We start from the raw sequence: 27,835 nt of genomic DNA, 5'->3' as shown, positions 1-27,835 counted from the left end.
GTTGGCATTTAAAACCTATTTGGGCTATCACGTAAGATCGTCATTAGGGAGGTAACACCACTTCGTAACAAAACAATAACGTAAGTGACTAAAACGTAACATTTTAAACATAAATAACTAAAATGTAATCTGAGTCAAACAAAAGTGACTATTTTTACAGTTTATCCAATTTTAATTGCAAAACAATTTAATAGAATTAAAATTTCTAAGTAAAAATTGAAATCACATACAAAATAGAAAGAAGAGAAAAGATTGGTGGGAAAATAGTGCAGTACTCATCATGGCAGTAAATTTATCCCTTTAACCCATTATTGTGAAAATAGTGCGGTACTCATCATGGCAGTAAATTTATCTCTTTAACCCATTCTTGTGATTGAAAATAAGAAATTCAATTTAAACCTTACACATATTCCGGAGAAATTAAATTGAAAGCGATAGGTGGGGAAATTCCAAGCCCTCATTTATGTTCATATCATTTTAAGCGTGAAGATGATTCAAATTCAATTTTATTTCTGGGGATCAACATATATTTATTTCAAATTCAATTACAATTTTAATGCCCTACTCTTAAGGAATGTTTAAAAACAATGGAATTCCATTCCCAGAATTACAGCCAAAAGGCTTTTAAATTTCCGCGAATTTTCTTTATTCTCCCTGCACTTTATGAAAATGGGTTTAGCAAATGAAAACAAAAGCATGGAGGAAGCATCAGTTGGTCTGAGAAGATTCGGGGACGAGCAGAGCACGCTGCTGGACCAGTTCGAGAGGCTGTCCTTTGAGGCGCAGTTGAAACAAGCTATATTGGGTAGGAGCCTGTCGGAGTCCAGCCTGGTTAAAAGGTGCCGCTGCTCGCAGTTGTTGGCACAACCGCCAGCGGCGGCGCAGGTGGGTAAAGGGCGTTGTGGGTCTGGTTTCAACAGGGTCCTGAAGAAGTTGATGAAACCAATACTTGGTGGGAAAGGAAATGCTGAAAAAAACCCGGTGACCAACCCTAACAATTCCATGTTTTTTAATGCTTTTAGCAGGTCTCTACGCTTCTGATGAAATAAAAATCTTGTTTCATTTCTTTTTGTCATCCCATTTTTCTTTTTGGTAAATGCCAATCAATGACTCAGCAAGTTCCAAAAGCTGATACTTCCGTTCCCTATCTGATTATACTTGGTCATCAATCCATGTTCTCACAACAAAGACCGCAATTGCAAGCTTTGCATTTGAATGATTTTAAAGAAATAATAGTACCCTTTAAAGACACGAGTGAAACTTTCAGTAGCATGAAGCAGGATGCTGGCTGTTCAACCATATCATCCTGGCATTGTTAGATGTTAATTAATATAAACAAATAAATTAAACGGAAAAAAATGTCTGAAAATGGTTCTTTTTTTTTTTTTTTTTTGAAAGACGAGAATTTTCTTGGTTGATGTTTTGGGGCACTTTCTTCTTTTTGATACTCATGTTTGGGCTTAGTCCAATTGATAGCATTTCACTAAAGGGGCATTTACAACCGTTGGATCAACATGTTAAAATTACAACCACAATCAAGCTAAGACCGTTGAGCAGAGTAGGGACGTTTAAAACGTCATCTTCAAAAATAGCACCCAGCTTTAATAAGCAGGTGCAGACATGCCGAAACTGACAACCATGGAAACGTTACACAAGACGCTGGATCTCAGCGTGTATCGGACCAATTTTCGAATCAGGTGTCTCCTGGTTCAACGAATGGCAGCAAGAGCATCCCCTTGGATTTTCTTGTCCAAGGCAAATAGCAGAGCCTTTAAGCAAGGAAAAGAAAGAGTCGAGGTGCTTATTTCGCAGCATCTGATCCACTACCAGAAGCAGGAGGCGGCCAACCTTGAAGTACGCCAAAATCAAATTTCGCTAGGTCAGGATCTGTCGCCTTTGCTCTTTAACTGGAAGCTTGTTGTTGTTGATGAAGAACTCGTAGAAATATTTATGGAGTTCATAATTTCATTTCTAAATAAAAAAATATAGCCCGAGTAAATTCATTGAAATGGTTTAGTAATACAGAGTCGTAGTCACTTCTCTTGAACAAAATTACTCGCTATATTTTTCACTCGTTTATTGTATACAGTACTAAGAGCAACTTGTTCTGCGTGACATATAAAATATAATATTAGGGTACACGCCGGGCCTGCGATATCTGCTATCTATTTTCGAATTCTGGATGGATAAGCCAAAATTGGATGCACCTGAATCTGATGATGATCTCCTCTCCAATATCCCCAAAAGGTATTAACGCATACATTTCCTTTTCTTTCACTCCTTTTAGTTTTCCTTCTCTTATTTTCATCCTCAATTTTTTTAGCCTTTTTCTTTGTGGATTCTACTCGTGTTGATTTTAACGATTTAATTCAATTTTTATTTTAAACATTTAATATGGCTAGACAAGCCCATGAACGCCTAATCAGCTAAAAAATGGGCCCAATATTATTCTGACTCTCACAATAACATTCAATTAGACAAAATTCTCAGCCAGATGCCCTAATCAGTTATGGCTAGGTTTTTTACTCTCCCAATTCAAATCACTAGGGTGAGAAAGAAATTTGGTAGGAAATCAGGTCGTCTGGCGCCAACGGCTAGTTTTTTATGCTAACACCGACATTTGCTTCCATTATAAACACCCCCTCGCCCTTACCCATCATCTCTAAGAACTATCTTTTTACTTTGCTTCTGTTTTCTTTGCCTTTTTTGTTTTTCAATCTTAAGTTTACATCTCTTCACCCACCTCTACTTTCTCTTTAGTCACACGCTGCGCTTTTAATCTCTTCTTTCAGGTTTGCTACCCTCCCTTTTGATTTTTAATTTTCTTGGGGGTGGGGTGGTGTGGGGGTTTAGGCTGTACTTAATTAAGCCTTTTGATTTTCGGTCTTTTTTTTTTCCTACAGAGAATGAATGTACATGGACGAGAAAGAAAACGGGCTGGAAATAACGGAGTATTCTCATACTCCAAAGCCAACGATATTTTTCGTAGAAACCCAAACCCTCCCCCCATTTCATCTCCTTCCACTCTAAAGTCCCCAGACCAAAATAAACTCTGCAAGTACTGGATGGCTGGCCACTGTCACAGAGGTGACAAGTGCTGGTATTTGCATTCTTGGTCTCTTGGGGATGGCTTCACTATGTTGGCAAAGCTTGAGGGCCACAAGAAGGTATTATTTTTCCCTCATTTGGATTTTGGGGCTTTTTACACCTTTACATAACAAACCAAGTTTCTTACCTTAGTTATTCTCTGTGTGTTTTGATATAAACAGACCATTAGAGGGATTGCCCTTCCTTCAGGGCATGACAAGCTTTATTCTGGAAGCTCCGATGGAACTGCACGGATATGGGACGGCCACACTGGAAAGTGTCTTCATTTTAGTAATCTTGGAGATGAAGCTGGATCTTTGATTACTGAGGGTGCCTGGGTGTTCATTGGCATGAAAAATGTAGTCAAGGTTGGCATCCAACATAATTGTTAATTGTCCTCAAATCGTCTTTAAGTGTGATACATTTTATCCTATTTTGTTTTGGCATTAACTAAATTGAGACCTTTTTTTGGTATCTTGCAGGCATTAAATATTCACTCAGACCTTGAATTAAATCTAAAAGGGCCAGTTGGGCAAGTCTATGCCATGATTGTTGCTGGGGATATGCTTTTTGCTGGGGCACAGGTGATCATTCTCATTTCAGGCCATCTTTATTTCTAAAATTCTTGTTTTGGAGACAATGTTATTACTCAATTCCTTTGCTTGTTGTAGAATGGTGGTATTATTGCATGGAGAGCAAGTTGTGAGACCGATTCTTTTCAGTTAGCTGCGTCCCTGGAAGGCCACAATGGAGCTGTCTCATGCTTGGCTGTGGGAGACAAAATGTTATTTTCTGGGTCTCTGGATAAAACAATCAGGGTATGTTCCTCTGCTAGTCTGGTGTTTTCCTTACAAAATATTCTATGTGAATTGAAATAAATGTTCAAATCCTTAGTCATGTGAATTGGCACTTATTGGCTTATTAAAATTCCATTAGCTACAACATTTATGCAGTTTTTATACTTCCATTGAATTTCTGGTTCTTAATATATGTTTTCTCCTGACTAGGTGTGGGACATTGACACATTTCAATGCATTAAGACTTTCAGTGGACATGCTGATGTTGTGACATCTCTTGTTCATTGTAATGGATATTTGTTCTCAAGCTCACTTGACTGCACCATTAAAGTTTTGTTTGCAACAGAAGGACAAAATTGGGTGGTGCTCTATACTCATAAAGAGGAAAATGTATGTTCTTTTTCTTTTTTCTGAATTTACAACTTCAACCTGTTCATGTTATATTGGAGTTGTTCGGAGTGGAAATGGGCTAAAATGAATTTTGGGTTGCAGGGTGTGCTTATATTATGTGGAATGAATGATGCTGAAACTAAACCAGTCTTGTTCTGCTCTTACAATGATGACACCGTTCGCCTTTATGACTTGCCCTCGTGAGTATAATTCTCCTATATTTCATCTCGATGTGTGAAAAATGCCTTTTGTTTTGTGGGTTTAAAAGAAGTTCCCTTCATGGAATGGTATTATTAGTAACTAACGAATATTACCTTTTGTGGTGACAGGTTCTGTGAGAGGCAGAATATTTTCAAAAAGAGAAGTGAGAGTGATTGAAAGAGGAACAAAAAACCTGTTCTTCACAGGGGATGCAAGTGGCTCATTGACTGTTTGGAAATGGCGGCAAAACCCTCAAGGAAGCTCTTGATTCTCACTTCAATTCTGCACCTCATCTCTTGCTGCTTGCTAATCTCATTTTGATTTTTTTCTTCTTTTTGGCTGTACACATACATATTCAGAAGTATAGATACTGATATATACAATTTGTATAGATTCCCTGTTTGTTGCTTGTTGAATTGCACTGCTGCTTGTAATTCAATTTTGAAAAGAATGAGAATGTTTTTTTATTCATTCAAGCATGGCAGATATGTTAGTGAAAATGGAAGGTACAACTAAGAGCATACAATTGAACTACCATGATTAAGTATTAGAATAACTGTAGGTTGTAATGTTGAATGGTGATCAATGTTAATGGAACAACAGTCGTTGAACCTAGTTTCTCTTAGACTTAGAACAAAACTTTTTACTTCATACATTGACTTGCAAACTGTCATGGTATAATTGATGAATTATAAAGCTTTACGTTACCTGGACTTTTTAAAACTGAATGTATTTGTTAATATAACTATTGATACAATGTACAGTAAGGGAGAAGTATAGGGGAGAGAAGGGTGGTTGCTATGGAGGCCGGTTTATTTAGTCGGGGCAGAGAGTCGGAGATTATGAATAGTGGTGTAGAAGAGAGTGTAAAGGCGGAGGACTAAAAGAGTGTTGACAGAGTGTAGGCTTAGTATTCTTAAAAGGTATATTCTTTCTTCATTGTTACTAAAGACATTTATAGGTAGAGGTGTGGCACCCCAAACCTGGTTGGGACAGTCCGACCCAAATCCATAATTATTGAAACCATGTGTATTTAATCATATAAAATTATGAGAAATTTTGAAAAACTACACATTTCAAATTGAGCTATTGAATCTCTTAAATTACTCACAAATTTTGAAAAGTTTTAATATATTTACCCACAAGTAATGTTTTCAGTAAAGGTAAAGAAGTAATTAAAGATTAAGCTGGGCCAATTGGCCCACGTCTCCTAACGCCCAAAACTTGAGTGTTATAAGTTCAGTCAATAGCCCAAATGTTGATTAACATTTTCATTGTTTACAAATTACTTAATTCATTAAAAACTCTTAAAGATTCTAAGTTATAATTAAGTTTTTGAGTGTTGCTCAAGAGATTAAGTTATTATTAAAGAGAAATTAAGTTTTAAGTGTTCCTAATAATTTATGTATATTATTTAATTTCTTTTAAAATTGTTGTATCAAGATTAAAATTTATGGTTATATTTTTAGACAAAACTCTCGAGAATTTAGTTAAGGTAGTTCTCAAAGTAAAAGTAAAAGATTTAATCTCGCTCATCTTCTCATTATGGGATGAAATTGAGTTGTATCACCTTTTGCAAGGTATGAATTTTTTTTCAATTATGGTATTTTAAAATTTTTTAAATTTATCACATATGAAGAATGTTTGAAATTTAATATGATTTTACCATAATTTTTTAAAATTGTGGTATTTTAAAGTGAAGGTGAATCAATTGAATTGTATCATACTATGAATGTTTGATATTTAATATGAGTTTACCACATTTTTTTTAATTATATATTTTAAAGTGAGGATGAAGGATTTAATCCCACTTATCATCCACTATATGGTGAAATTGAGATGTATCGCCATTTGCCAAGGTATGGAATTTTTATTTATGGTTTTTTAAAATTTTCAAACTTATTAACATTTAATATGAATATACTTAATAAATCTATATTATTATTTAAGCTCCTGATTAAGTTGGTGTCCTTCTCAATCAAGTTACCAAATTGGTTAGAAAATCATGGAAATTCCCTTCTGTAATTAAAATAAGTTATATTATTCCAAGGGTACTCTAGACTTTTCATTTAAAATACCAATAAAAATAAACATATATTAGGATTTGAACCCACACCAATTGTGTTAATAAAACTTTTAATTTACTACTAAATTAAGACTTTATTTTGATATATTTATACATTTTAATTTTATTATTCATACTTTATTCTTTCCATCAATTGTATATCTATATTATTTATTAAGTCTTTTACTGAGTTGGAGTCACCTATTAACTGAGTCTCAATTTAGTTCCAAAGCGTACGTACATAAATAAAATAGTGTACATATTATTAATTACTACATTATTTATTGTATATTATTTTTAACCAAACATTTATGTTATGAATTTGTGGTTTTCATACGCATATATTTGTGATAGAATTTATAGTTAGTTATAAAAACTCTTAAATGAACATAACTTCAATTATGCAAATATTCTATCTATTATAATGATAAAAATTGTATTCACTGTAAATAAAAATTTATAAGGTGTCACAATTCACTATAAGAATCATTTAAAATAGCTCTTTATAATTATAAAGGTAAACTACATCGCAGGTTACTTTAAAATAGTGGCTTTTCTATTTTGCTCACTCTAATTTTTTTTTAATTTAACTACTCTAAAAATAATAATTACTCGAATTGGTCACGACCATTAAAAATTTTGTTAATCCACTAACGGATTGTTGATGTGATATTTTTTTTTTTACTTTTGACTAAAGCCAGGAACCTCTCTATAATTAGACTAAAACTTTTTTTTTGTAACATAAGAACCACCAATTCTCATCACCGCCCAACACTCACCATAAGAAGCACCAATGCTCATCACTGCCCAACAGAAAGTATTTCACAACACCTTAACAGAAAGTAGAAGAACATTCTTTAGATCTAAGTCAATTTGACGGTCAGTGTTAGAGATTGGAGAACAAAGCTATTTGGATTTTGGTTCTTAAATTTGTGTCGTTTAAAGCTATTTCATTAAAAAAATTGAACTATAAAGGAGAACGTGTAATAGCCCTTTTTTTAGTGGTGTCGGATATAATGGTTTTGGAACCATCAATTAGATGAATGAGTCCATAAATATTATTATTTAATATTTACGAGTAAAATATAGAATTATATTGAATTTTGATTTGATAAATTTTGTTAATTGGACGAATAGTTAAGTTCAAGTGATTTGCCCCTGAAGTCAAATGGTTTTGGAAAATGAGGTATCGAGATCTCATTTCTGTAAACCGAGTCCTTAAATATTTTTATTAAATATTTACAGAGCAACTATACAGGTATATTGAAAGTTGGTTCAAAAATTTTGACATTTGGATAATTAATTAAGTAAAAATGACTGAATTATAAAAATCGTAAAAGTTAAGCACAATTAAAATTTACTAGTTAAATGATTTAATTAATAAACATGCAAGGGTTTATGAGGTAAAAAAACCATAATTTAGCATAGTGGACGGTTTATGCATAATAATTAAATAATATTATATGTTATTAAATGTTAAATGTTATTATAATAATATTAAAAAATTAAAAGAAATATGAAAATATGATGGATCTTCTTCATTCTTGATTGTTCTTCATCGAAACCCCCCATTATTAACAGGTTGAAGGTTCGGCAATTGACATTTCCTTGCATGATCGAGAAATAGATCAATCGATGGGCAAACGCGAAAAAGGAAAAAAAATGTTGATTAGACTTTAGAGTCATTTTTGATGCAGAAACAGTTTAGGTAAGTTCGCACTGTATGTAATATGTTAAATTAAATTCCTTGATAATTATTTTATTCAAATAATTGTGGTGTTTGTAATTTTGAATGTTGGTTGATGAAAAATTAATAATGAAATGAGTTGTATGGCAGATAGTGTAGCAGGCTTTGTGCCAGTGTATATTATCAAGTTTTGTGCCTAGTAGGCTTTATACCGGTGTATATTATCAAGCATTGAGCCTAGCAGGTTTCGTGCTGGTGTAATGGATCAAATAACTTGTACAGAAAGTACTATTTTAAGTTTACAATGAGTTTAAGAAGGTTTTCAAGCTATATGGTAGTTGATCTCATGACATGTTCTTGCATTGTTGTAATTAGATTGTCGAGTAAAACAAGTTAACTTCACAAACTTATGAAGCTTTATTTGAGCTTACTTGTTTGCTTTAAATTTTGTAGGTCTGTTGGAATCGGGACGTCGATTGGAGCAGTTCAAGAGATCACACACTATTCGTTTTATTTTCAGTAGTTATTTTTTACTTTTTAGGTCGTTTTTAAGTGGCATGTAATTAGGATGTCCTTATATATGTAAATAGGGTTAATATGTATATGTTTAACCATTTACTTGTGGGCTTAAATGAAGTTGAATTAATGTTTTGTTCCTACCATTTGGTATTTGGTTGATGGTGTTAACAAATGATGTTATTTAACTTGGGAACTAGAATTTGATGCCTTAGTAGTAATGACCATTTTGAGTTTGGCAATGCATGGAATTTGAGTGATATAAAGGTATGTTTTGGTAGCTTGGTAAGTTCATGGTACATGTTTATAGTTATTGGTAAATGGTTTGAATGAATTTTATTGATGATCAATTTGGTTTGGTGGATTGTTGTTTAGGTTTGTATTATGGTGTCAATGAGGGCACATTGGTACACCTTTTGATTGAATGATTTTTGGCATGTAATGGTTATGTTGAGAGGTGTCTTGGGTCATATAAATGTGTTAGGAAATAGGTTGGATTGGTACCTAAGAAATAGTGTTGCTTTAGCTTGTTTTAGAAGTAATTGTAGGTGCACATGGCCTGGTACATGGGCTACCATACGGTCGTGTGTCACACACGGTCGCTTCACACGGTCGTGTCTCATATGAAAACTTTGGTGCAAGTTGATTCCACACAATCACAGAGAGTTACACGGCTTGGCAACACGGTCGTGAGCCTTTACATGGTTGGCCACACAAGCTGGGCTATGTCACACAGCCTGGCTACATGACCGTGAGACCCATGTTTCTAGTTTTTCCCCAACTTTTTACAAAACTTTCATTTTAATCCAAATTCATTCTAGGTTTATTTTAAATGCTTCATATGCTCAATTTAGGTCTTGATATTCTTGAAAAACATGTAAAATGATTGTGCTTTAATATTATTTGAATTATTTGATGATGTTGTATAAATGTTATATTTTTACTATTGTAATACCTTATAGATCAAGTTAACTTTCAGACCGGGTATAGGATTTTACAAAACAAGAAGGAGAGATTTTGATTGGTGCAAGTGACACTAACAGAGAAGGTCATACAACAATGATTTTAATAGCTAGTGACTTAAATGAAAAGTTTTGAATAATTTAGTGATCATTTTGTAAGTTTTGAAAGTTGAGTGATCGAAACATAAACATACTAATAGTTTAGTGACCTTGAGTGTAGTTTACCTTTAATAATATAAGAGAAAAAAGATGGCAGGTTACTTGTTGACAAGTGAGAAGGCGAATTCATTCGAACTTAGACAAAGACTTTTTGTTTTAATATTGATTGAGCTTATCCAAATTTAATTTAAATAATTTTAAAAAAAGGATCAACTACAAAAATAGTCACTTTTGTTTGCCTTAGATTACATTTTAGTCACTTATGTTTGAAATGTTACGTTTTAGTTACTTATGTTATCATTTTGTTACGAAGTGGTCACTCTGCCGTTAAGCTTCATTACCTCTTCAAATGAGTTTTAAATGTCAATTTGGATGTGTAGTTGGGATGAGAATAGGTTTTTAATTTTTTTTATGAAAATATAATACAAAATTTTACCCTAAAACCTAATTTTCTCCCATTTAAAAAAAGCAATAGCTAGGTTTTGAAAACTTACCATCAGAAAATAGAAGAAAAGAGCACATCAACAGAGAATAAGGAGAAGAAGAAGTTGTCTGAAATTGTAGAATATATAAACTTCCTAGATTTAATCCATTTCTTTTTCTTTTTCAGTCTAATTTATTTTGTTTGCTTGTGACCATTATTTATTCATCTTTTTTGAATCTATGTTTTGTCTTCTTCATCATCAACCAATGTAGTTTTATGGATTTGTTATTTCTCAAACTTGTTGATGCTTAATTATTATATGATTAATTAAGGGGATGCTACTGGGCATTACCTTGATTTTTCATAAATAATTAAATAAAAAATTGAACAATTTTGAGTTAGATTTGGTTATTAATGCTTGAGAGGATTTGTCTCTTTTTGTTCCTTTCCTTCTCCTAGAAAGAAGAGGAATTGAAAATGATTAGAAGGAAATAATAAAATGGTGGCATTGTTCATTCTTGGGTATTCTTTGTTTGTATCAATGATGGAAACAATGTTGATTAGAATTGGATTGGGGGAGTAATAGCAAATTTGGATCATCTTTCGATTGATCCCTGAAATAAAACCTAAAATAAAAAAATGAAGTTGATGGTAGTAGTCGTAATTGAAGCAAGAAACATACCGACAATGCATTTAAATGGTTTTAGTGATCCATACGTGAAGCTTCAGGTAGGAAAACAGAGGTATAGGACCAATGTGGTGAAAAAGATGTTGAACACAAGTTGAGGTGAGGAATTCATTTTTTAAAGTAGAGGATTTTAAGGGGGAGCTTCATATCTCTGTGTTGGATGATGATAAGTTCCTCAATGATGATTTTGAGGGGCATGTTAAACTCTCAATTTCCCAGGTTTTTATGCTCCCCAAAAATCTCTCGGCACTATTTTGTATGCCCTTCACCCCAAGAACAATAAGTCCAAGAACAAGGATTTGAATATGTTTTTTTTTTCTTTTTCTTATCTTTATTTTTCAACATTTACAGAACTTTAGTTGCCTCTGTGCTAGAATTTTTATGTTTATAAGGGTCTTTCAATGTCCCTTTTTGAGTCTCAAATAGAGGTTAATTAAGTATTTGGTGTGGGATAATGCTTTACTAATTATCAAGAATTATTGTTCTCTTTCAACATTGGGTGCAGATAAAGTGCTTTTAAATATCTATTTTCAACAAAAGGGTTCTTCCATGGACATAAGTTGTATTTTTCCAAAACCCAACTATTGCTTTCTTTTAAATAGTAGAAAATTAGATTTTAGGGTAAAATTTTGTATTCTATTTTCATAAAAAAAGGAAAATATATTCTTATCCCAGTTGGACATTCAAGTTGATATTTAAAACTCATTTGTACCACCACGTAGGACTGCTATTAGAGAGGTAACAGAGCTTAATAGCAGAGTGATCACTTTGTAACAAAACGATAACATAACTGACTAAAACGTAACATTTCAAATATAAGTGACTAAAATTTAATCTAAGGGTGCCCTTGTTTGACAGGAAAACATTTTCTGAAAAATGTTTTCCTAGTTTTATGGTGTTTGGTTGCCTGAAAACATTTTACATACGGAAAATGTTTTCAAAAATACGGGTAAAATGTCTATGCTTTTAGGGAAAATGTCTTACAAATTTTTTTCCGTAAGACATTTTCCAACTCTCATCAATCTTTCCCCCTTGCACCGTTCTTCTTCTTCCTTCTTCTTCATTCAGGTACTTTCCTCCTTCTACTTCTTCTGTTCTTCATCTTTTAATTTCCTTTTTTCCTTAGTTTTTCACATATTTTCTCTTCTCAGGGCTGCTGTTTCATTTCGCTCTGTAACATTTTCCAACTGTGACCAATCTTTCCTAGCCGTTCTTCATCTTCTTTCTTCTTCATCCAGGTAACTTTCCTCCTTCTACTTCTTCTGTTCTTTATCTTTTATTTTCATTTTTCCTTAGTGTTCGTTACATATCTTCTCTTCTCAAGGCTGTTGTTTTGTTTCACTTAAATCTTCCTCTTCGAAGGGTCTTGGCTTAAGGTATGGCATCTTTTTTATGTTCATTTTAAAGTTCTGTTTTTTTCTTCTTTTTAAAACTCTTTTTTTTTCTTCTTGTTCGTTACTTATCCACTTTTTAACCGATAATTTTGGCAATTCCCTAGAATTTTTATTTTAATTTTTATACTGTTGAATACCCTTTTGTTCTTTGTGTTGAATTTTGAGTTTTATTTAAATTTTGTTCTTGTGCTTGTTGTTTGTTCAGTTTTTGTTGCTTTCTATTTGTGTTGGTCAAGTTCTTTTGTAACTCTGCAATAAGTTCAGGCTGATGCTAGGCAATGGGTGGTCATTCTTTGTAGGGTTAATTAGTCTGCCATATCTAGTTTTTGTGATTCTGAGTAATGTATAACAGTTTTGACACTTAACATGAGCTGCATTTTAGTTTTAACATCATCTCAAGCTCAGTATGAGAACTATTTTGGGGGGTTTTGAGCTTGTATTCATTTATCTTTCCTTGATATAATTTGAACGATAACTAGCTTTATATAGATGCACTTTATAATATAATTACCTTCATGCTTGTTAATTGTTAAACCATAACATATCACTACCACCGTTCTCTTATATTAATCTTTCTGGAACTTGCATTCCTTCTATCACTATCTACAGTTTGAAAATTGTACTTAAGCAACTTGACTCTTCTATACTGTTTCTGGTAACTTTTTTTTTAAACTAGTTTCTGGGTAACTTTCAACTCGTTACTGAGCTCTATTTTTTATTTCTTGTCCCCTCATACAAGCATTGATCAAGGTGCTTTTGTGCTTTTATATCATATTTGTTTTCATTTTGCTTAACTCTTGACCAAATACTGTATGAGTTGTCTTAAGTTTTGTTCTTTTTTTATTGTCTTAAGTTGTCTTAAGTTTTGTTCTTTTTTTGTGTAGACCCAATGTAAACAGGATAAAGGATATGACACATATATTTAAATTATGAATTAATAATTTATTATTAATTATCTATGCATTATCAATGAGTCAAATGTATCTTTTTGAAAGTGGATAAGAACAAGAATAAGATGGCATTTGCGTTGGCGGTTGCTGGTTCGAAAAGGTAGGGCATGTTTAAAGCATGGTGGTTATTTTTGGTTTGATGTTGTTGTGTGATTGTAGGTGTATTTGTAGGCGGTTTTGTAATCTTTTTATGGGGTGTCTTGTGCAGGTTTTTGTTTGGTTTGAGGTTGGTTCAACAGGTGGGTGTAATTTGGGATTTTGAGGTTTTGTTTGCTGCGATCTGTCTGTGTTTGGATTCTGTTCTTAGGATGGGTCATTTTGTACCTACAGATTGCTTTGTTTTTTGTAGCTTTGATAGTTGTTGCACTTTGATTAAGCCAAAAAAAATCAATGAGTCAAATAATATATATTTAATTTTTTAAGTTCGCGTTGTTGGGTTTTCATCTTGTATGCTATTAGCCTTGAGAATTTAGGTATCTTCTTTTATTATACTATTATACAATGCAAAGCAATATGCATCCAAATTTATTAATAGTATGGTAAAGATATCGAATAATATTGTGTAAGATGGTAAAATATTGATTCATATATTATATATAGCTATATACATAATTAGATTTATGATCATACATATGAATATGTAGTGTTTATACATGAGTGAAATTCTAAGTTTAGAAACAGCGCATGGTTTTTGCTTGGCTTTTAGTTGTTGCTTGTATACAAATAAAACAAAAATTCAAGTTTAAAATGTTCATCCATTAAGAAAAACACAAATGTATACATAACAATCACCAATTTAATAGGAATATAGATTTGAATTGCATCAGTTTTTGAATCCCACACACAAGAATATACCAAAAAGGGATTTATCTTTTAACAATAATCAATTAATAAATTACCAGAAAAACAACAATGCGCTACGCAAATCATATGGAAAGAAAAAAGTCTTGACTAGATTTCAAGGTCAATAACAAAATATAAACAAAAAAAAATTCACAAAAATACGAAAAATCCAGAATTTGAAACAGACAGAAAAAGAAATAGAACCTGATTGAAGCTTGACCAAAAAACAGATTGGGACGGGGAATTAGGTGATGGGAGTGGCAATGTGAGATCGGGTAAGGGAAAAGGGATATGGTTAAAATTTTAGGTTAAAATATTTGAGTCGGGTTCAGACAAAAATTTTTTTATCCAAAGCTCGAATATTTTTAAAACGGGTTTTATTTTTAAGTTCAAACTCATTTTTTGATTTATAATTTATTCAAACATTTTCATATTTTGAGCAAATTTTCAAGTTGTTTTCATATATGTATGTATGCACTTTAGTCATGGTAACTTTACTATATGTGATCTTATGAAAAGCTTGCATATTTTTTGTAGTGATCAAATATTTGTGTGGCATTATTTTGTGTAGATGGATCGTAATCAAGATCAAAATACAATTGTCAGAGTCATGGCTTTAGTTTTAGCTTTTGGGGCTCTTTGGATTAAAAAATTAAAAATTAGGATGGAAATTGCTTCTCACCCTCGTGTGAATTGAGATTATGAAAGAGAAAATTATATTAATAGTATTTTATATAGTGGTGATCAACATTGTATTGATGTGATAAGGATAAGACCAATTGCCTTTTTTAATTTGTGTGATATTCTTAATAGGAATAATTTGTTACAATAAACTAAATCTGTGAAAATTACGGAGCAAGTAGTTATATTTTTACATATAATTGGTCATAATGTAAGGTTTCGAGTGATTGGATCTACATATTATAGATCAACTGAAACAATTCACCGTTATTTTAGGGTTGTATTGAGAGCTATTTTGAAATTGTATAAACTAGTTATTAGATTACTTGATGAGTCAACTCCTAGTGAAATCAGAAATAATCCAATGTTTTATCCTTATTTTAAAGATTGTATTGGAGCATTAGATGGAACTCATGTTTGTGCATCCGTTCCACTTAACATTCAAGGAAGATTTCGTAGCCGTAAAGGGGGGACGACACAAAATGTATTGGTTACCATCACATTTGATTTGAAATTTTCCTATGTTTTAGCTGGTTGGGAAGGTAGTGCACATGATTCTCGTATTCTAAGTTATTTACTTTCACCCTCAAGAGGATTAAGAATTTCGGAAGGTAAGAATTAAATAGTTTTAGTAAGCTTATACTTTATTAGTAATATTATGTTTTGTAAAACTGTAGGTAAATATTATCTTGTTGATGCTAGATATGGCATCCGAAATTGATATATTAGCCCCTATCATGGTGTCTGATATCATTTAAAAGAGTTTAGTGATCAGGGGCCTGAAAATACAAAGGAACTCTTTAATCTTCGTCATTCATCATTGCGAATCACCATTGAACGTGTTTTCAGGATTTTGAAGAAACGATTTCGTGTATTAGATGCTAAACCATTTTGGAATTTTCAAACTCAAGTAGATATAGTTTTGGCTTATTGCATCATTCATAATCATATAATGGGAGTTGATCTTAGTGATTTACTTAATCAAGGATGAGGAACCTTAGTCTGATTTGATAAGACCAACTTTTACGAAGCGAGAAGAAAGAGAAGAAGCAAGAGAATGGTTTGCTAAGAGAGATGAAATTGCACAAACTATGTGGATTGATTATATGGCTAGAAATATTGGTAGGTTTAGGGCTTAGGGTTATTGTTTCTATGTTATGTATGTTTTAGTATTAATTTTTTTTTGTTAATGTTAGTTGGATAATGATATTGAAATTTTAGTTTGTTGGATTTTGAAATTATTATGTCTTGAATTTGTTAGATATTGAATTTATTATGTTTTAAGCTTGTTGAATTTATTATGTTAGATATTAAATTTATTTGGTTGGATAATGATATTGAAATGATTGACAATGAAAATGATTAATGTAGAATGGGTAAGGGCAACAAAGAAGGGACCTCCAAGCAATTCAGGTGGACAAAACCGATGGAACATCTTTTTCTTGAAATTCTAGCAGAGGAGGCCCAGAAAGGAAATAAGCCTTCTAACACTTTCAAAGCAGTTTCTATTAATCGAGTTGGCGTAGCTATTTCTGAAAGATTTCAAGTCCAATGCGATGCGAAGCATGTGGAAAACCATTTGAGGACTGTAAAAAACCAGTGGCGGATTATATGCGCAATTCAGGGTGAAAGTGGTTTTGGATGGGATGATGACATGAAAATGGTCACATGTGATAAATGACATATGATGCAGCAGTGATGGTAATATATGTATATATATGTTAAGTATATTTCAATTTTTTTTACTTGTTATTCTAATTGTGTATAATATCCAACAGGCACACAAGAAGTATGAACCATTTTTGAATAAAAGCATTGATCATTATGATGAAATGGCTTTGGTTGTTGGCAAAGATATAGCAACAGAGAGTTTTGCCAGAACATTTGCTGACATAGATTTGGATGATGGTAACCAAGATTCAGTGCCTACAGACTGCGACAATGAAGAGACTGAAGAGGTAAGAACAAATGTATCTTCATCTGGCACATCCAAACGTAAAAGAAAAAATGCTCAAGAAAATGTCTTTGATGAACAAATTAAATTTGTGGGTGAACAACTTGGCAAAATTGTTAATGCTTTGGCACAATTTATTGCGGATAAGACACCGCATTTTTACGAAGAAGTGATGTCGATGGAGGTAGAAAGATTTGATGATGACTTCCTGTGTTCTGTGTTTGATTATCTAGTGAGTCATGAATCTGAGGCCAAAGCTTTTTTTAGTTAAAAGTAAGAAGCATAGAAAAATTTGGCTTCAAAAATTTTCTCAAGGTTGAAGATATTGATACTTTTAATGTGGTGTAATATTAGTTACGCACTTGGACAATGTTATTGTGATTATGTGTTGTACTACTAATTATGTATTTGGATAATATTATTAATTTCTAGTATTAATTGTGGTTTGGAAGCTAATTTATAATTATTCAATCCTTGTTTTTTATTTTTTTACAACACAATTACAAATAATTTATTTGACTTTGGTTGTTTTCAATTTATGACGGTTAATATTCTAGCTTAATAATTGAGTATTATTATATATTTAAATTGATTTATTTATTTATAAATAAATCATTGCAATATATGTAAAAATAATTTAAAATATAAATTTATTAATATATGTAAAAACAACTTTTTCAGAAAATATTTTCAGGAAATCTGCCAAACAACAAAAAATATTTTACACAGATTCATCCAAACACCAGAAAAGTAAATTATTTTCCAGAAAGTATTTTCCGGAAAAGATTTTACTGGCAAACAAACGAAGTCTAAGATAAACAAAAGTGACTATTTTTATAGTTTACCCTTAAAAATTATTTTTATTTAAATTTAAATGTTAAAATATAAAGTATATGTTTTAAATATTTATGATTGTTTTTAAATAGTAAAATGGACCAAACTGAAAGAGTTTGAAGTTGTTTTAAATATTTATGATTATTTTTAAATAGTAAAATGGGCCAAACAGAAAGAGTTTGAAGTCTGAAGTGTGATGTTTTAAAATCAGGCCATAGGGCAGCCCAATTATGGAGACCAGACGTGATGTAGGTGCCGAAAGAAAACCCGTTAAGGAATGATGCTGGCATTCCTTTTAATTGCCAGAACATGCTTTTCTTATTTGAAGAATGAAAGAAACGCGTGTTTTGTCTATGTTTTAATTTAGAATTTAATACAAGTTAGTTATTAACCTAAGCTATGCTGTTTTATACTTTATGTTGTTTTTAGGGTTTTATTATCTTCATTCATACCCCCTCCCAAAAAAAAAAAAAATTAATAAGAAACAAAACTCATGACTTTATTTTTGTTCAACTTTTTTTTTAAATAATGAAATTTATCATCAAAAGAAAATGATGTTTTTGTTAAATATTTAATACTAATTTTTTTAATTTGATTGATTAATTAAATCAAATTTATTAACTCCTTAAGTTTATCATTTTAAATTTCATTACATAGTTTAATAGAAATTTTGAGATTTTGCATATTTTTATTTATGTATGAATTTTTAATATTAATTTCATTTAAGTTTAAGTTTCATTAAATCTGGACATTTCTAGATTTATTCTAGTTTAGGTCCGGATTTCAGTTAGTAATTAATTTTGTACATTCTATGTATTTATATTTAAAGTTTTTAAACAAAATTCAAATATATTTTAATTATCAATTTATTTATGTATTTTAATAGTTTGATATGTATCTATACTTAAATCTCTAAATAGATTGGTGTTATGAGTTAATCGAATACCAACTCAATTGAAAAATAAATAAAAATATTTGTTATAAAATCTACCTCGTAAATTTTCAGATAAATTTTCATAAATGCAATTATACATAATTTTCACTTATTAAATTATTAGAATGCATTAAATATAATTATAATTATATTATTTTTCATGACATACATTAAAAAGAATAAGCATATCTTGTTAAGGAGTAAAATAAACGCATTACTTAATATAAAATTATAAGAATAGTAAACCGTTGTTATTTATTAAAAACAAAGCTTAAAGGTATTATTATATCATATAATCATCATTTTAAATAATAATAAAAAAATCCATAAAATGCGCATGATTTGAGAAAGATAGGAAATCGTGGCCGTCATCACTTGCTCATCAATTATCATTAACGTTATTAATTAGACCCGACATTTCTTTTAACTCTTGGTTTAAGTTTAGCCCTTGTTTTCGGACTAGAGCCAAACTGGTTTTCCGTTTCATTCCCACTCTACGCGTGCCTATGCGCGTCCATTTCACTCATCAACGCCACCGTTTTGAATTCACTAGCGCGTGGGTTGGCGTTTCTCTTTCAGCGCGGTAGGTAGGTAAACTGGCATCCAGGTCACCTAACATCAGCACATCATTAATATGACGTAATAAATAAAAGAGAAAACCAAAAATATCAACAGTATAATAATGATCGTTGATGGTTGACACATGTGCACGCAGAATTCCGTTGGACGGCGTGGACTGTGGAAAGACCAATTTCTCCAAATTGTAACGTCAACTCTTCTTGGTTTACTCGTAATAGAAAAGGACAGCCGAGGGTAATACCGAAAATTCGTGTCTGATACTTATGGCATGCGAAAATTTGCGCTAGGATAGAAAAAGCGCCTAGTGGCGCACTTTACGGTGATATCCACAAGCGTAGTTTTTATACGCTTCATATTTGTAATTCTTAATTTTGTTCAATATCAAAGTTTTAATGACGCGCTAACTAGTACGTGATTAATTAGCAATAGCTTTTTAGACCTATCAAAGCCGATTCACCGGGTCCCGCATCTGATCAAACGCTTCCCCTTGGGCTATTATCTCAACGACAAGCACGCAGCGAGTACGGGTAATAATTTATTACACAAACAGATTTCTAGTATTATAATATGAAATGTCATAATGATTGATTTAACCCCTAATATTTATCTCTTTTCTCACTTTAGTTCTAATTCTTTTCTTTTAATCACTTTGGCCCTGTTTTTTCTTTCAGTAGAAAAACTGTTTGGAATATTAAGATTTTAACAACAATCACATTGTAACCTACTTAGTAATCTATGTGCACTTAATAAAAATTAAATAAGTACATAAAAATATCATAATCCTTTCTCTAAAAATATCTACTAAGAGAATGAGATATATAAAATGCCATATAGGTTACCAGGTATTAAAATTAAATAGTTCTATTTAAATTCTTTTATATAATTAAATAAATATTACATAGTTTTTTATTTTTTAAAATGTATAAAAATTGGTCTAACTGTACAAATGCAAAATGTATGAATTCATATCCATATATATTTAAAAGACATCAAATTATTTGACATAAATAAAAAATGTTCTGAAAATAAACACTTAAATTAAAGGATTAAATCCACCAAGAAGGCATAGTAGGGGGACTTTATGTGGAATGTGAACATTATCTTATAATAAGAGAAAAGAATGAGAAAAAAGAGGGTGGGGGGACGGAGTTCGCCGAGTCTTGAAGTATCATCGTGCATGCATTTTTTTTTTCTTGCTTAGTACCAAACTCTTTTCTCTTTCTTTCTCTCTCTTTGGTTTTTTTTTTTTTGCATGCACATGAGTTGTTTGCTATCCCTCACATCGCCGATTCAACTCTTCCCTCATCGGAACTCCTCGTTATTCTCTCTCTTTCTCGATTCTCTTCCATAATTTATTTTCAAACCTCGTCAGCTCAAAGTCTCATAGTCGTTAATTAGTACAACAAAAAGTCTCAAAGTTTCTTTTCGCAACGATTTTCAACGCCCGGTGAAGCCGAAGCTCCTGATATTTTCTTCTAAAGGTAGTTTTTATTTCGGTTTTGTTTTCTTTTTAAATTGATTAGTCTCCTACTTTGACTGATTTTGAATCTGTTCTATTTTGCGTTGTAGCTGGCTGGGTGGATTTTCTTGAACAAAATCTTTATAGGGGATTTTCACTGTTTCCGATTTGATCTTCTTTTTCCCTCGTATTGTAAAAAAAAATATTTGTAGGGATTAAATTTGGAGCATGGCGTCAAAGAGTTGCATGAATGGACTATGCGGCGCTACAACGTCGATTGAGTGGAGAAAAGGCTGGGCTTTGCGATCTGGAGATTTCGCTAATCTCTGCGATAAGTGCGGGTAATTATGAAATTATAATCACTTAATCCTTCTTTTGTAAGCTCAGTAATTAGCCAAGCTCACTTTTCCTACTCTAAGACAGAACAATTGAAACTATTTTATTTACATTTGTTGTTTGTGAGTATTTAATTTTTTTTTTTGACGTGAATTGGAATATAATTTGGTTGAATTGATTCACTCATGGAAGCTAGAGAGTAATGGAACAGTTATTGAAACGATTAAATTTTTGTACTTATATCCATCCTCTTTTAACATTGCCGGAAATTTGATTATGTTTTGAATTATATAGAGTAGCTACATACAGGAGAAGAATCCAAAGAAGGCAGAAATTTTGTCGAACTGATCCCAATTCCCATTGAAAGAACTCCAATTGTTTAAAAGCAATTCATTTATGATTTATATTTGGTCTAGGTCTGCATATGAACAGTCAATATTCTGCGACATATTCCACTCGAAGGATGCAGGGTGGAGGGAATGCAGTTCGTGTGGCAAGGTGTGTGACCCCAAGTGTTTAGTTTCTTGCCTTGTCATTGTCAATTTTCTCTTCGGTTTGTAATAGTGTTGTGCATAATCTCAATGTCTTGGCAATGGCAGCGTCTCCACTGTGGATGTATTGTTTCCAGGTGCTTGCTTGAGCTTCTCGATAGTGGAGGGGGCATTATCTGTATAAGCTGCGCTAAAAAATCAGGATTGAACCCTGTAAGATCAACTTATTTAACCTTTTATTGCTTGCTAAAGATGTTGAAATTATGATTTTAGCATATTATCGTATTGTCTATGATAACTAGACACACCTTTTGATCTTGGTATAATTGTGCCTCTAAAACAATCTCATTTTGATCCTTCTCAAACTGATTTAGTTGTTATCCCAACCCTGTGATGCAACCTCTTCTTTAGTTTAGAATACTTTCAGACTTTTTTTTGCCTCCCTTTCCTGTATTCTTTTTCCTTCTTTAAAATAACTGTCTCCATATATGTTGCATATTATTATATTAGTTTTTTTTTTGGAGGGGGGGGGGAGTCAAAGATTAAAAGGAAAAGGCTTATTCTTTCATTGCAGATTAAATTAGAGTTTAGAATGACATTTTCATTGGAAAGCCTCAGCATTTACTGATTCTCGATCTGTCTAGCCTTGCCCTGCACGCACCGTGGTCTAGGATTTTTGTATTCTGTTGATAACTATTTATGATATGAGGAAAAGGGATGTTATTTGTTAAGATATTTTCCTTTTCATGTTAACATCTTTATTATATTAGTTCTATAATTTAGTTTATTTCAGTTTTTGGTACCATTGGTACTTTCTTGTACATGCTAGATTCGATATTTATGATGCTTTTAAAACAAATTTATACAGATGATTGAAGATGAAAAGCCTAATGGATTTGGTATAGTGAAGACTAATGCTGGTCAATTGCCCTCAATCTCTGCAGACAACCAATTGATTAGCATTAGCAATGAAAACCTAAAGCTTATGCAGTTGAGCAACAATGCAGAAAGCATTGGACTGAGGCAATTGCTTCAGCTTCACAATGATGACTCAAGTAGGTCTTTTGTGCAAATGAAACAGGAGGAAGTTTTGCCTCCTGCAATAGACATTGGAAGCACATGCTTGTCAAATACTAATCAAGCATCTAACGGATCAGTTCAAGCTGTGAAACCTGCCATATGTAAAGCTAATATTTCTGAGACATTGCTGCAAACAAACTTAAGTATTTCTTTAGGCAGTTCATTAGGGAACCAAAATGTTTTTCCTGGTTCAGTTGTGGATGAAAAAGGTAAGATGTCTTCAGTCTTGCAACAGGCATCCAAATCTCTCCATCTTCTACCCAAGCCTCCAAAGCCAGTGCTAGCAGGTTTGGAGGTGAATGCAGGCATGGTACCCCAGATACGTGTTGCTAGGCCTCCAGTAGAGGGACGTGGACGGAATCAGTTGCTTCCTCGTTATTGGCCAAGGATTACAGACCAAGAATTACAGCAAATTTCTGGAGAGTATCCACCATTGTTTCATCATTGCTTTAATTTATTTTTATGTGCAAAACCATGCATTAACTGCTAGATTAAAATTTGCATCTATCTGTTAACTTGGTCGGTAAAATCCTTAACCCATGTAAATTTCCAGTTCAAATTCCACCATTGTTCCTCTGTTTGAAAAGGTTCTGAGTGCAAGTGATGCTGGACGGATTGGTCGCTTGGTTCTGCCAAAAGCATGTGCTGAAGTTAGTTCCTATTCTATCATCATTCCCTTGCAACTGATATTTATTTACTCTTTCTGTTTAAAAGCCTTGTTGCATCTCTGTTAAAAGAAGTATGAATTGCAGGCTTATTTCCCCCCTATATCTCAACCAGAGGGCCTTCCCCTAAGAATTCAAGATGTAAAGGGAAAAGAATGGGTGTTTCAGTTCAGATTCTGGCCTAATAACAACAGCAGGATGTATGTTTTAGAGGGTGTGACTCCTTGCATGCAGTCTATGCAGTTGCAAGCTGGAGATACCGGTACCATTCTAAACCTGATTATGGGACAATTCAATTTTTTTGGTTAGCTCTCATTGAGTAACATATCATGGTTCTCTAAACAGTAACATTTAGCCGCATGGATCCTGAAGGGAAGCTTGTTATGGGGTTTCGTAAAGCAACAAACAATGCTGCGGTGCAGGTAAAGTAGCAGTCACTTTCCATGTTAGCAAGCTTGATTATTTATTGATATGATCAAATAAACAGGAAACCCTACCATCTGCCATTCCTAATGGCACTCTTTCAAGTGAAAGTTTGTTTTCGGGTGTTTTTGAGAACCTGCCCATAATTAGTGGTTACTCTGGCCTTCTTCAGTCACTGAAGGGAAGCACTGATCCACACCTTAACGCGCTGTCCAAACATTTGAGTTCAACTGGTGGTGATATTAGCTGGAATAAATCTGGGAAGCACGAGGACAGGATAAGGGAGGGCTTATTACTGCCATCTATGTTAACTCCGGAGAGAAAAAGAACTCGGAATATTGGGTCCAAAAGCAAGAGGTTGCTGATTGACAGCCAGGATGCTTTGGAGCTGAAACTTACTTGGGAAGAGGCACAGGATTTGCTCCGTCCACCACCAAGTATCAAGCCTAGCGTTGTCACGATTGAGGATCATGATTTTGAAGAATATGACGTGAGTACATTTTCTGGAATATTTGGGGTATAACCATGCTTATATGTTTGGCTGTTCTGGTGCACTTAGCTCTTCCTATCAATTTAACTTTGAACCTCTGATGATTGTTCGAATACCAGTTTTCTGTCTTGGTGCCAATCATTTTGTGCATTGAAAACTTTTTGTATCTTTAAGAAAAACTGGTATTCGTTAAGCCCTGAGTATGACATAGTTGTCAGTTTTATTGGTAAATTTAGTTTATATTTAAAGAAACAAGGTTTTTATTGTTTTTTTATTGTTTGTTTGGGGGAGTGGGGGAGGGAGGCCTTGGTCAGGCATCATTAATGCACCTTTTTAGTGATCTTTTCAATCTCATTATGCCATTGAAATAAGATGGAGACATGTTTATGCGGAAATATTTATTGATATAGAATGTTCCTGAAAGAATTATATCCATCTAAATAGTAAAATTCACCTCAATTTCCGATAATTTTTATACATGTTTTTCATTCAGGAACCTCCAGTTTTTGGGAAGAGGAGCATCTTTGCTGTCCGTTCAACTGGGTGAGTGTATGCATTTATTTTTAGACCTTATTCTGAAGGTTAAAAGAATGAGAATTTAAAGACAACCCTTGTCCAGGAGGAAAATTAGTAGTTAAATCACTTTTACCATGAGTAACTCCAAACTTATAATTGGTGCTTTCCCCTGCATTTCCCTTTTTTGTTGTCTCTGTTTAGTTCCTTTATGCTCTGTTTCAGAACATGGATTTAAGAGTTTGGATTTGGATTTCATTTATTATATAAATTGTAAAAATAAAATGCATATGTTCTGGACAATTAGTTGAGATTCAATATTATGTATGTTAGAAAAGTACAAAAACATGGATTTGTCAAATCCTAAAATATTTTAAGATTTTCAAATTCATTACTAAAAAGGCATCTAACAAATATGTGGATTTGAGAAAGTATCATGAATGTCACATTTCTAAACAGTTTCCTACTCAATTTACAATATTTTTGAAATCGAAATCCAAATTCTAAAATCCTAGTTTACAAACGCGACCTTAGAAAATTTAGTAATATCAATTACATTGACATGAGAACATTATTTGAAGTTTACAGCTGAGGGCCACTGATGTAATAGCTACTGAATGTTGATAGGATGCGTTTCCATGTTCTTTTCTTTTTTCTTTTTTTAATCTTTTGGTTTTGTTTGTGACTGGTGAGGGAATGTTGTTAGAACCATCATTCTCTGTTAAATAAAGTTTATACTGATTGTATTCACGTGGAATTTATGTCAATATATAATCTGAAAACAACATTCAAATTCAAAAATCTTACGTGCTTAAGATATGGCACAAGTTACTTAAGCCAAATGTCAATTCCACTGGAAATCTTGGAAATATCAGCTCAGTTTCATTCAATAAAACAACTTGTTTTGTCTATTAGCAATTTGTGTCTGTTGCTGTGCTAGAAAGGATCTATCTCTTTCTCAAGTCTATGGTAGGGTAAATCTATCTAGTCTTGAACACTAATCTTGATCCTCAGGGGACAAGAGCAATGGGCTCAGTGTGATAGCTGTTCTAAATGGAGAAGGTTGCCTGTTGATGTTCTTCTTCCACCAAAATGGACATGTGCAGACAACAACTGGGACCAAAGCAGGTCAGCGTTTTCTGAATCACATTTCTTGAGCGTTCCTACTTGTACCCTTAAAGAGTTCCAAAGGAAATCTTTTCATTTCCTCCCATTTTGTTCTCAGGTCATCATGTTCTGCACCAGAAGAACTCACCCCAAGGGAGCTAGAAAATCTTCTTAGATTGAATAGAGGTACATTCTCAGTATATATTCCTCTTCTAAAGAACAAAGGTGCTGTATTAGTATTGGCTTTCTTATCATTAAACGTTTCAATCTTTCTACATCCAATAGCCAAGCTTTTTCTCTCTTGGCTAAAGTAATCAGCTGTTTGGGTATCTGTGAGAAGTTCATCGTATTGAACAAGGGGCATGGGTGGGAAACAGATCGATATAATTGAATAGTACATAAAGAAATGTTAGGGGTAAAAAGGGTGGAGCAGAGGAACTAGTGGGAAAGATCAAAGAATCAAGAGATGAAAACCAGAGAGAACAGGGAGAAAGAATAAGAAGTTAGAAATTGAGTTTTATTACTCCAATATAAATAATCCATGATACAATTTGTCAAAGAATAAAATAAAGTGAAATAAATTCATAATATCTAAAGATTGAATGAAAATTAGCTAACAGAAGTACATAAGTATGGTTACAAACCAAAAAACCCTAACAAGAATAGAATTCTAGTATATCCCATATGAGAAAGCCATATACTTCATCATAATCATTCATAATCATACAAAACTATCTTTCACCATAAATGCTTAAACTTCAAGGGCCATAATAATGTGCTATAATGTTAAAAGGTTGGTTCTGGAGTAAGTACATCATAGTTGGCTGTTGCTGTGCAGACATCAAGCCGTGTGGCTTTTTCGTGTGATGAGTTCTTGTGGTATTGTTTTGTATTCCTTGACCAAGTTGTTCTAGCCCAAATGGTTTTACCTATACTTAATTCTGCTATCCCACTATTACCGGCTGCATCTTGTCACGGAATTTATTACAGATTTTTTTTGCATTTTTTAGTCAGCTTTACTGCTTTCCAGAGACCATTTGTGAATAATAGCTATTAAGCCATATTTTATATGCATAGATTTCAAAAAAAGGAGAATAGCGGCATTCACTAGGCCAACCCAGGAGCATGAATCATCATCTGGTTTGGATGCTTTGGCCAATGCTGCTACCCTTGGAGACAATGCAGATAATTCAGGCACAACGTCAGTGGCAACTACTACTAAACATCCAAGGCATCGTCCTGGTTGTTCTTGCATCGTATGCATCCAGCCTCCAAGTGGAAAGGGAAAACACAAGCCGACATGCACATGCGTTGTGTGCATGACAGTTAAACGTCGTTTTAAAACCCTCACAATGCGCAAGAAGAAGCGTCAATCGGAGCGTGAAGCAGAGATTGCTCAGAGGAATCAGCAAGCATGGGGTCCCAGTGAAGAAGCTGAGGTAGACAGCAGCTCTAAGCATGTATCATCATCGCACCTCAATCCTTTTGAGAATGAAGCAAGGTCGGCTAACGAGTTAGAATCCAAGAGCCAGAGCTCCACCAAGTTGGTTGAAGCTAACAAGGGACAGATAGACTTGAACTGTGATCCTGACCGTGAGGATGATTCCCAATTAGGTCCCAACCGCACGAGCATGACAAGTCTTGTTCGAGTGGCAAGCCTTCCATTGGAGACGTACCTGAAGGAGAATGGTCTTACAAGCTTGGTATATGAACAGCAAGGAAATTCAGCGTCAAATGCTCCACCACAGAGCATGAGTGGGACTGTGGAGGGTGAGACACAAGAAAATAGCAGTTTCCCTTCTGCCACCGAAGAGCCTGAGAGTAAGGATGAAGAAAATGGTGAAACTGGATCCGACAGAGTTGATGACAACAATGACTAGGATCCTTAATGAGACACTCTTTCTGTTTGTTTTGCCTTAAAATTCTTTTTAACCCCCTTTGGTTTGGTGTTCTTTTCCCTTTAGAAATCCGTAAGGCGTTTGGCATTCAGGTTTTCAATCCCCAAATATTTATGCATTACAACAAAATTACTATGATATATAGTGAGAGAGAAGGGTTTACTTGTACGCGTGTAAAAACACAAAATAGTTATATATATATTCATCATTTTAACGAATTGATAGTTG

At 33.2% G+C, this 27,835-nt stretch overlaps 2 protein-coding genes and 1 long non-coding RNA gene across 7 annotated transcripts; all 3 read left to right on the top strand.

The window, feature by feature from the left end:
* The first annotated feature begins 660 nt into the window (after positions 1-660).
* On the top strand, positions 661-4,946 carry LOC107896820 (zinc finger CCCH domain-containing protein 48). Of its 2 annotated transcripts, XM_016822101.2 has the most exons (9): positions 661-1,879; positions 2,136-2,247; positions 2,904-3,167; positions 3,270-3,455; positions 3,570-3,671; positions 3,759-3,905; positions 4,095-4,274; positions 4,377-4,474; positions 4,604-4,946. In XM_016822101.2, the coding sequence occupies exons 3-9, from the start codon at positions 2,907-2,909 to the stop codon at positions 4,650-4,652; spliced, it is 1,023 nt and encodes a 340-aa protein (XP_016677590.2). In that variant the 5' UTR covers positions 661-1,879; positions 2,136-2,247; positions 2,904-2,906; the 3' UTR covers positions 4,653-4,946. The 2 variants fall into 2 exon arrangements, with proteins under 2 accessions (XP_016677590.2, XP_016677591.2); XM_016822102.2 differs by lacking the exons at positions 661-1,879; positions 2,136-2,247 and adding an exon at positions 2,301-2,792.
* Positions 4,947-11,879: 6,933 nt separating this feature from the next.
* On the top strand, positions 11,880-13,997 carry LOC121208346 (uncharacterized). The gene is made up of 3 exons (XR_005903325.1): positions 11,880-12,044; positions 12,128-13,420; positions 13,529-13,997. It is a non-coding gene; the product is annotated as an uncharacterized lncRNA (long non-coding RNA).
* A 6,225-nt stretch (positions 13,998-20,222) lies between these two features.
* On the top strand, positions 20,223-27,825 carry LOC107896818 (B3 domain-containing transcription repressor VAL2). Of its 4 annotated transcripts, none has more exons than XM_041078910.1 (13): positions 20,223-20,626; positions 20,817-20,945; positions 21,357-21,438; positions 21,540-21,644; positions 22,300-22,934; positions 23,065-23,161; positions 23,264-23,438; positions 23,522-23,598; positions 23,772-24,089; positions 24,583-24,632; positions 25,617-25,730; positions 25,828-25,895; positions 26,787-27,825. In XM_041078910.1, exons 2-13 carry the CDS (start codon positions 20,833-20,835, stop codon positions 27,587-27,589), a joined length of 2,637 nt encoding a protein of 878 aa, XP_040934844.1. In that variant the 5' UTR covers positions 20,223-20,626; positions 20,817-20,832; the 3' UTR covers positions 27,590-27,825. The 4 variants fall into 4 exon arrangements, with proteins under 4 accessions (XP_040934844.1, XP_016677586.2, XP_016677588.2 ...); XM_016822097.2 differs by having other exon boundaries at positions 23,664-24,089; XM_016822099.2 differs by having other exon boundaries at positions 20,715-20,945.
* Positions 27,826-27,835: the final 10 nt, after the last annotated feature.

The sequence above is a fragment of the Gossypium hirsutum genome, chromosome A10, assembly GCF_007990345.1.
Source record: "Gossypium hirsutum isolate 1008001.06 chromosome A10, Gossypium_hirsutum_v2.1, whole genome shotgun sequence".
Taxonomy (NCBI): Eukaryota; Viridiplantae; Streptophyta; class Magnoliopsida; order Malvales; family Malvaceae; genus Gossypium; species Gossypium hirsutum.
The sequence above is the reverse complement of the archived record's forward strand: the minus strand, read 5'-3'. Positions and strand labels throughout refer to the sequence as shown.